Here is a 10271-nt window from a genome sequence, read left to right on the forward strand (position 1 = left end):
TATATATATATATATAGCTGTGTGTGACTGTACACGTGTTCATGTGTGTGTATACACACATACATACATATGTACATACATACATACGTACATTCATACGTACATTCATACGTACGTACATACATACAAACATATACAGATACACATATAAATACATCTATATAAAATCTGTTTTGATTTGCTTTCGATTTTTGCGACACTGAAAGCAAACTAACAGAGCGCAGTACCTGTTTCGCCGTGTGATTCCTGTCCAGCTCGTTGAGCTTGTTGATGGAATAGATGTAGGCCTCGTTGAGGTTGGTTGCCCCTTCCGTCTTCAGCTTTCTCACCTTCTTCACGGCCTTTTCAATTTGGTGTTCGGCTCCCGTGTAGAAGCCAATGGTTTTAACAGTCGAGGAGAAGGACACCAGCTGTAACACGAGGGCAGAAGAGAGGACTTATATTTTCTTTTCTTTTTTATTAAGAGAAAGATTAGACTGTGACGTTTAATTTTTAATTTATGTATTTATTGGTTTACTTTGTCTCTGAATATTTCTAAGGTGCGCTTCGTTGTATTTTCAGACTAGTATGTTTTTATCATTTCAAGAGTCACCCATGATTAAACAACTATGCATCTTCACAACCTCTTTTTCCAATCATTCTAATAAACATAGCAATCATGAAACGAATAAAAATAACAACTAACATCTAATAATTTTCCCTCAAAGCGCATACAAATATAGATCCTACTTTTTCATACATTACCTCAAACGAATCTTCCGGTTTGAGGTCACGTAAAATAGCCTCCATTGCTTTCTTCAACTGCACGATTTTGTTCCCGTCCATTGAGGATGAAACGTCCAGCACGAACACGGTGTGAACTGGCATCTTGGGAAGACCGTCCGGCGAAAAGTAGTGGACAAAGTAATTGCCCTCTTGCTGGGGGGGGGGGGAGAGATAGGGGATGAGGTGTGTGTGGGGAGGGGGAGAGGGTAGTTTAGAATGGTCTTTCTCGTTCTCTTTCTTTCCGTCGTCTCTGTCTCTTTCTCTCTCTCTCTCTTTCTCTCTCTCACTCTCTCTATTTCTCTCACTCTATATGTATCTTTCTCTCTCTCTATTTCTCTCTCTCTCTCTCTCTCTCTCTCTCTCTCTCTCTCTCTCTCTCTCTCTCTCTCTCTCTCTCTCTCTCTCTCTCTCTCTCTCTCTCTCTTTGTTTCTCTCTCTATGTATATATTTTGTTCTCTCTATCTCTCTCTCTCTATTTTTTTTCTCGCTCTCTCTATTTCTCTCTCTCTCTCCCGTCCCTCACCCTCTTCCTCTCTTTCTCTTGCTCTCTCTCTCTATATATATATTTCTCTCTCCCTCTCTCTATTTCTCTCTCTCGCTCCCGTCCCTCACCCTCTTCCTCTCTTTCTCTTGTTCTCTCTCTCCCTCTCATACATACATACGCACACACATATATATATATGAGTGTGTGTGTGTATAAAAGAATAAATATATACATATATATACATACACACACACGCACACACACGCACACACACGCACACACACACACACACACTCTTCTCTCTCTCTCTTTCTATCCCTCCCTCTATTTCTCTCTCTCTATTTCTCTCTCTGTATCTCTCTCTCTCTCTCTCTCTCTCTCTCTCTCTCTCTCTCTCTCTCTCTCTCTCTCTCTCTCTCTCTCTCTCTCTCTCTCTCTCTCTCTCTATTTTTCTCTCTCTATTTCTCTCTCTATATTTCTCTCTCTGTATCTCTCTCTCTCTCTCTATTTATCTCTCTCTCCTGTCCCTCACCCTCTTCCTCTCTTTCTCTTGTTCTCTCTCCCATCCATGCGTGTGTGTGTGTGTAAATATATAAAAATATATATGTATATATACATATATATACCCGTACACACACGCACATACACACACACACACAAATATTGTAGAGGGATTATATAACATCTTTACCATGTTGTATAAATTAAATTGTATACTGTGGTGATATCGGGTTTATAAGTAAAAACCTTATTAACCCGATTGTAAAATACTCCAAAAATATTGCGAAATATTTATACAGATTAAGGATGTATATTTACATGTATATTCTTTTGTGTGAAAGTAACTTTCCTCGTACCCCCTTATTGTAATGCGCATGCGCGTAATTGTGCCTCACCTGGCCTTACTCTACTCTATAATCGATCACTTTGCCATAACACTTGCCATAAACCCTCGCCTCGTGAGTAGGAAAGCATCTAATACGCTAATTCACATAGCGTGGCATATTATAAGTGCAGTGAATTCATTAAATTTATATTCATTTCTTGTATTTCCAGTCTTGTTATATATATATATATATATATATATATATATATATATATATATATATATACATGGATTTGCTGACGCTAGGCGCCACGATACTTTGCCTCACGTGCCCCCGAGGTTAATCGGAGCAGCGCCAAGCTTAAGCAAGCCCCGTAAATATATATGGTTATGACATCTTTTTATACCCCCATTTTAATGAAAGTAACAACACAATTAGATAAAGTGATTAATCCAATGACGAAATGCATAATTTTAAACAAAAGACCCTTTACACACACACACACACACACACACACACACACACATATATATATATACATATTCTTTTCTCTCAAACTTTTCTTCTCTATCTTCCCCTTCTCCTTCTCCTCTTCTCCGTCTCACCTGCAGTTCGCCTCCATCAGCCCTCCTGGCGATGTCGTACTTGAAGGAGAAGACGCCGTCGAGTCCTCCTCTAGCCGGCGGGACTTCGTAGTCGTAGCGAAGCAAGACATTTCCGAGTCGCACGTCCTCCCTCCTCACTGCGGCGGAAGAATCGGCTCTCATTCATAGTAAAGGTAATTGGGGTCAGAGGTCTTGATCCGTGTTGGGGAGGAGAGGGCATATGGTGTGTTTGGGAGGACAAAAAGGGGAGTGTGTTTAATGCAACTAAGGATCGTAGTTTGTTAATTGGTGAACAGGTTAAAAACCCTTCTCTGTCTCCTTCTGTTTATCTTTCTTCTCTCTCTTTCTTTCTTCCTTCTCTCTCTTGCTCTCTCTCTCTCTCTCTCTCTCTCTCTCTCTCTCTCTCTCTCTCTCTCTCTCTCTCTCTCTCTCTCTCTCTCTCTCTCTCTCTCTCTCTTTCTCTCCGGACTTACCGGCGTTTATGTTATCTCCAGGAACTTCCAAGATGGTCATGTTAGTCAAAGCTTCTTTCTCTATGACCTCCACTTCCACCTGCACCGCCGGGATGACCTGAAATATTTGTTACAGTTATTCAGTAACATTTTTTTTTATGATCTTTGGCCCCGGCATATTTGTAACTCGGCAACTGACGACTTGCCGACGCCCACAAGCGTTTTGAGTCTACTGATGTAAGATAATGACAAGTTCTGAAGGACCCTAATATTTAGTAAGGAATCAGCCTGCACTCCTAAGTGTTCCGAGTCTTAAAAGTCGAAGTTGGTCCCATATTCAAGTGGACGTAAGGGACGAGTTCGTAGACGAACATACGTACTGAGTCGAGAGAACCTAGGAGGACCTCGCAATTGCAATCCCACTGAGCTACGTCCAATCCATTTCGAATCTACAGGGGATATATAACGCTAATCTACTAACATGAAAAAAATATATAAATCCCAGGACTTACATGACCCGGCCGAATCTGCACGGAATAGAGGTAACCTTCCTTGCCACGGCGTAAGAGCTCCTCGTAGGTTAGATAGAAGATAACGTATCCCTTCGCCGCCACGTTGGTGCTTATTTCGAACGTGCGATCGCTGTCCTTCCTGTCGGGTAATTGTGCTACTGAGACGAGGGAAGGAGGGAGATAAGAGCGAGAAAAGTGATGAAAAGAAGAAGAGAGAGGGGGGGAGAAGAGCAAGGAAATTGTTGAAGAAAAGAGAGAGAGAAGAGCAAGAAAAGTGATGAAAAGTAGAAGAAGAGAGAGGGGGGGTGGGAGAAGAGCAAGAAAACTGTTGAAGAGAAGAAAGAGAGAAAAGCAAGAAAAGTGATGAAAAGAAGAAGAAGAGAGAGAGGGGGTGAGAGAAGAGCAAGAAAAGTGATGAAGAGAAGAGAGAGAGAAAAGCAAGAAAAGTTATGAAAAGAAGAGAGAGAGAGAGAGAGATGGTAATGATAGTTCTCTCTACCCTATGGTGGGCCACAGTACCAGTGGTACCTCTACTGATAAATGGCATATCTGAAGATGCATTTTCAGACTGGATGCATGACTGGTCAAGGACATGATCTTCCTAATTCTGAATGAATATAAGGGATTCCCACTCATATAATTTTAATTAATCCTAATTACTGTTTGGTATATGTAAATCCCCATAATACTCTTACTCCTTTGGTTACCTATTAAGTAAGACTATAATCTTTTCGAATAATTATCCATTATTATTATGTGATTCTATGTTTTTATTATTTGCTTATTGTTTTATACGTTGGATTAAGTATACTGTATTAGGTGTGTATTGTTTGGATGCGTATGTATGTGTTGCTCTAGACGTTATATTATGTATCATATATTGCATGCTTATATTTATGTTACATAATGTGTGCATTGTTTTGTAAGTACCTTTTGCGTTGCACGTTCTATTATGAATAGTGTGTTATGTGTATGTATGCTGCGTTGCATGTTGTATTTAGTATATTGTATTATGTGTTGTGTTGTATGTTCACTATCCTTATTGCACTTACGTGTATGTTTATGTGTGTTGCATTATAAATATTGTATTATATATGTTTATATACTGTAACATGCTGTTTTCTGCTTAATGTATCACGGGAGTTTTCTTGTTTTGTATATATTATGTATATAGCATTATGTATGTTGTATTAACCCATTCGCCCCCGATTTATGTTCTGTCCCCTGTACTTTTTTGTGAATGTTGTTACATACAGATGTCTAGACATGTGCTCAGTCGGCAAGGAATCTATCAGTAGCTCTAGTGACCGATACTGATTTCCCCTTTCCTTGAATTGTCGGGAAAATGTTTTTCTTTTTAATACAGTTGACATCGATACTGTTATTATTCTTATTGATGTTATGATTATTAAATTGTTATTAAAATCTCGATAACATTTAATACAATGAATTAATGCAAAAGACCCTTTCCAAAAGTCGAGGAAAAGGGTAAACAGGTGAGATACATAGGACTAATAACCGACTCCTTGGTGACTAAGCACTTGTAGAGCCATCTGTGTGTAATTACAATAAATAAACTTGTAGTACATTGGGCATGGCGTGTATTCTCAGATTTATGCACTGTCCCCTGTAGTGTTTTTTTTTTTTTTTTGTGTGTGTGTGTGTGTGTGAATTTTGTTACATACAGATGTCCTTAGCCAGCAAGGAGTCTAGCATTTCCCCATTTCTTGAAATTGCGGGGAAAATATTTTTCTTTCTAATACTTTTGATATCAATACTGTTGTTATTTATATTGATATCATGATTATTATTTTTTATTGAAATATTGGTAACATTAAAGACAATTGAATAATAAAAAAATATATATAAAAGGGAAACGGTAGGACTAATAACTGACTCCTTGGTGACTAAGCACTTGTAGAGCCATCTATGTGTAAATACAATAAATGAACTCATATCACAGTGGGCATAGCATGTCCTCTTGCCATCCGGGCATATGCGTATTGTACTGTATGTCGTATTAGGAATATTGTCATACCTGCAGATGAGGAAAAAAAGTTTACCTCACCTCTGGGCAACAAGGCCGGTGGATTTCCCGCGCTTTTTGGCTGACGTGTAAGTCTTCTTCGCTTCTTCTTTCTCTTTAATTTGGCTTGTGTAGTTCTTGCCTTCGATCTCCCTGCGGAAGGAGTGCGGTTGGATACTCGGTTTCTCTGGGTTTGCGTTTTGCTTTTGTTTTTTTCGTTCATTGGTGATATGTTGGACTGTGATTCTCATACATACATATATGTGTGTGTGTGTGTGTGTGTGTGTGCATATATCTATCTATATATATATATATATATATATATATATATACATGCATACTGTATATGAATATATATATAAATGTGTGTGCGTGATTATATACATACATATATATATATATATGTGTGTGTGTGTGTGTGTGTGTGTGTGTGTGTGTGTGTGTGTGTGTGTGTGTGTGTGTCTGTCTGTCTGTCTGTGTGTGTATATATATAAGTGTGTATATTATATATATATATATATATATATATACATTCATACATAATATATACATATATATAGATACATAATATATATATAATATATATATATATATAATATGTACACACATATATATAATTACACAAATATATATATATATATATATGTGTGTATGTGTGTGTGTGTGTGTGTGTGTGTGTGTATGTGTGTGTGTGTGTGTATGTGTGTGTGTGTGTGTGTTTGTGTATACATGCATACACATATATGTATGTGTGTGTATATATATATATATATATATATTTATATGTGTGTCTGTACTCATACGCACATATACATACATAAATTATATATATATTTATGTGTGTGTGTGTGTGTGTATGAGTACACACACATACATACATTCATACATACACACACAGACACACACACATAGATAAATATATAAATTCATATATTCTATTCAAGCGGTCGTACGCATGTATACAAACATCATAAAAGAGGAAATAAAAGCAGTCTCGGGCAGAGTCATCTTGAACTTGAGCTCCGCCGCGCTGTCTGCACGGTTGTGCATCTGCGACGTGACGCGAGTGATGGCGTAGCGGGATTCGATTCTGCCGGAGATCTTGAAGCTTGTTACGACTCCGGACGCCTGGGCCTGAAGCAAGGGAGGAAGGGAGGAATTGGGTGGGGGTGGAATATGGTTGTTTATGGGGGGGGGGGGGTTTCCCCCCTGGTTGGATGTGGTTTTAGAAATTGTGGAAATTGGTTGTATGTGTGTGGGTCGTTTTTTTTGTTTTGTTTTCTGGATGATGTATGGTTGTGAAATTTGGTTGTTGTGGTTTCATTTTTCGCGGTTGATGACGTTTGCAATGAGGTTTGTTGCATGTTATAGTCTGAATTTCGTGGTTGATTATGGTTTGGTGGTTCACTGGCTGTTATTATGCTAATTTACGGATAAACAAGGATTTTTCTTTCCGTTTTGAATGGTTACTTCAGGAACTTTTCCCGCTCTCTTTTTTTTTTTTTGGTATCTGAAAATCTTACTTGAAGTCTGGCAGAAATGAAGTGTAATCTGGGATTAATAATAAATCAAGAGAACTTATGAAAATATATTCAATCAACAAGATTCTAACCTTCGTCAGATGTCCCAGTGATGAGGCTATGAACAACAGACGAAGAGCGAGATGCGTCCGTTTGAGCCACATTCTGGAAATATAAAAGGATAAAGTCTGTGAAATTGAGTAAATATGTTTGTTATTTCAACAATCATCTTTGAAGCCTAATTGTTGCTAAATCTGACTTAATTATTTGCTAAATTGAACTTAGGACACAAGACATATGCGTCAGTGCGATTATCGGTAAAGTTGCTGTTTTGCGTGAGAGAGCAGATGTTTTGTGTAATAATAATTTGCAGTGAGGAGAACAACAAAGATACACACATATATAGAGAAAAGACTTTCAGCATAACCGTGTCTGTTTATTTTTTTCTGGTTCTTCCCTTCGTTGTTCTACTCGCAGTCTGTTCAACAAAAGTGCTACACATGTGTTCTTCAACACCAATTAGCATTCACCCATTATAAGATTTGGCGTTCTTATGTAAATTAATTGGAAGCTAGCTAAGTTTGACGTCATGAACAATTTACGTCATCAACAACAGACACGTTTAAAAAATCCGGTTCCATTTACGTGTGTAGAACAATAATTTCTTTCATGGTGATGGTACTGATGGGTTTAAATGATAATTACTATAATGATAAAGATGATGGTAATAGTGTTTATAAGTGTAAAGGTTACTATAATGATAACGATATTGTCATATTATGCGGCTTCTATTTCATCCGTGTTAGTTACATTTTACGCTTAATATCAAAGTCAATGAACTTGCAGATTCGGCATCTTAATTCAGGAATCATATTCCATATGACTATGAACCTGAAGTAGCATTCATTTATGTAACATCAAGTGATAACTTACAACACAGATTTTAAAGAATGACACGCGCGCGATATCATATTACGAATTTGTGAGAATCCTCTATACTCAACATTATCAGTACTATTATAATTATTAGTATCAATATTGTTATTATTATCATTATTATTATTGTTGTTGTTATCATTATTATTGCCATCATTATCATCATCATTCTTCTTATTCTGCGAGGCAAGTACCCTGCACCGAAGTAGTTAGACCGTCAGTTTATGCATGTTAGAGGGAGAAAGGGAGGACAAGGGGGCCTGCAGAGAAAAGGAAGATAGGGAAGAGGAAACAAGGGGTTTAAAGAGGAATGGGGGATTGGTAAGGAGAAACGGGGATGGGAAGGGAGAGGGCGCGCAGAGAAAAAGAGGGGGAAGGGAGAGGGAGCGAAGGAGGTGGGAGAATATATAAAGGAAGAGAGGGAAGTGGGAAAAGACTAATGACAGGCCTAAAGTGGGAGGTGAGGAGTGAATTTAGGGAAGATTTGGGAGTGAGAAGGGATGGCAGAGCGGGAAAGGGAGACGGGAGGCGAAAGATGGAAGGAGAGCGAAAGAGTAGATGATTCCAACTATAACAAGTAATGATTGCGATAATAATAACCATCATTATAATAAAATGTATATATCATGAATCATTATCATTATTGTCATTATCATTATTATCGTTGTCATTGTTTTATTATCATAATTCTTGTTATTATTGTTAATACTATTGTTATTGTTGTCATTATTATCATTACCAGTATCATTATTATTATTATCATCATTACCAATATTATTATTATCGTTATCATTGTTATTATTATTATTTATGATTACCATTCATCTTCATCAAACTGACTCATTATTATTGTTTTTGTTATTGTTGTTTTCATCATTACCATTATCATTATTACTATCATTATCATCATCATCTTCATAATTGTTATAAAAATTATCATTATTATCATTGTTACTTATCACTATCATTCATCCTCATCAAACTGTCAAACTTATTGTTGTTATTATTATTGTTATTGTTATCTTACCATCATCATTATTATCAATATTATGGATATATTATTATCATTATCATTGTTGTTGTTATTATTATTATTATTATCATCATTATTATTATTACTATTATTATTATTATTACTATTATTATTATTATTATTATTATTATTATTATTATTATTACTATTATTATTATTATTATTATTATCATCATCATCATCATCATCATTCATCATCAATCTGACTCAAAATCCTAGAGATGAACGAAGGGTGTGCCATTCGTAGAAAATTCTTTCCTTGTCCTGTGGAATTTCCGCTCTAAGTCACAGAGAAGTATTGCTGTTGTTATTAGTATTGTTATTATTATTGTTATTGTTGTTTTTATCATTACCATTATCAGTACTATCATCATCGCCATTAGTAGTAGTAGTAGTAGTAATGTTATTATTGTTGTTATTATTATTATTATTATTATTATTATTATTATTATTATTATTATTATTACTATTATTATTTGTCTTTTCGTAGAAAATTCTTTACTTGTCCTGTGGAATGCCCTGTGGAATCGCAGAGAAGTTAAAAAATAAAACGCAATATACTAATAGCTAAACACCTCTATGTACTTTTGCCAAACACCAAAACACGAAATAACCTACGTATCACCCAGTTAATGAAAAAGAAAACACGTAATAACGATAACCCACTCCCAAACACCTTTTCTTAAATAATAACAATAAGATCCCCACACTACACAGTCGCACACACCGACCTGGCAGCGTGTATCCTTCCCCGAGGTGGCCCAACAACACACTAGGTACCAACAGCTCCAGAAGCCAACTGCGGTATGACAAGCGACTCAGTGGCACAGACTGGGATTCAAGGTCGACAGCCCAGCCAAGACGCTGTACACTTGATATTTTTTTTCCGGGTTGGGTATAAACTAACGTCGGATCATAGTAGAGGTTTGGTTCCATGAACACTGTGGCGTTTTAATTTTTTTTTTTTTTTTTTTTATTTTTTTTTTTTGTTCTTATTCATTCGTCCCATCTTTCTATCAGAGTCTCTCTCTATCTCTCTCTCTCTCTCTCTATATATATATATATATATATATATATATATATATTCTTTCTTTCGTTCTTATTCTTTCGT

The 10271-nt window shown here is 36.6% G+C and overlaps 1 protein-coding gene across 1 annotated transcript in view; it reads right to left on the minus strand.

Moving 5' to 3' along the window:
- Positions 1–9994, minus strand: part of LOC125032713 (inter-alpha-trypsin inhibitor heavy chain H3-like) — a 31660-nt gene extending 21666 nt beyond the window's left edge. Inside the window, exons 1-9 of the mRNA XM_047623978.1 lie at positions 9892–9994; positions 7284–7356; positions 6639–6805; positions 5714–5824; positions 3646–3784; positions 3155–3251; positions 2682–2818; positions 745–918; positions 228–410 (exon numbers count right to left, since the gene is read on the minus strand). Of these exons, the coding sequence (XP_047479934.1) occupies positions 228–410; positions 745–918; positions 2682–2818; positions 3155–3251; positions 3646–3784; positions 5714–5824; positions 6639–6805; positions 7284–7355 (1080 nt within the window). The 5' untranslated portion in view covers position 7356; positions 9892–9994. The remainder of the gene's footprint in view (positions 1–227; positions 411–744; positions 919–2681; positions 2819–3154; positions 3252–3645; positions 3785–5713; positions 5825–6638; positions 6806–7283; positions 7357–9891) is intronic.
- Positions 9995–10271: the final 277 nt, after the last annotated feature.

Source organism: Penaeus chinensis, chromosome 15 (assembly GCF_019202785.1).
Source record: "Penaeus chinensis breed Huanghai No. 1 chromosome 15, ASM1920278v2, whole genome shotgun sequence".
Taxonomy (NCBI): Eukaryota; Metazoa; Arthropoda; class Malacostraca; order Decapoda; family Penaeidae; genus Penaeus; species Penaeus chinensis.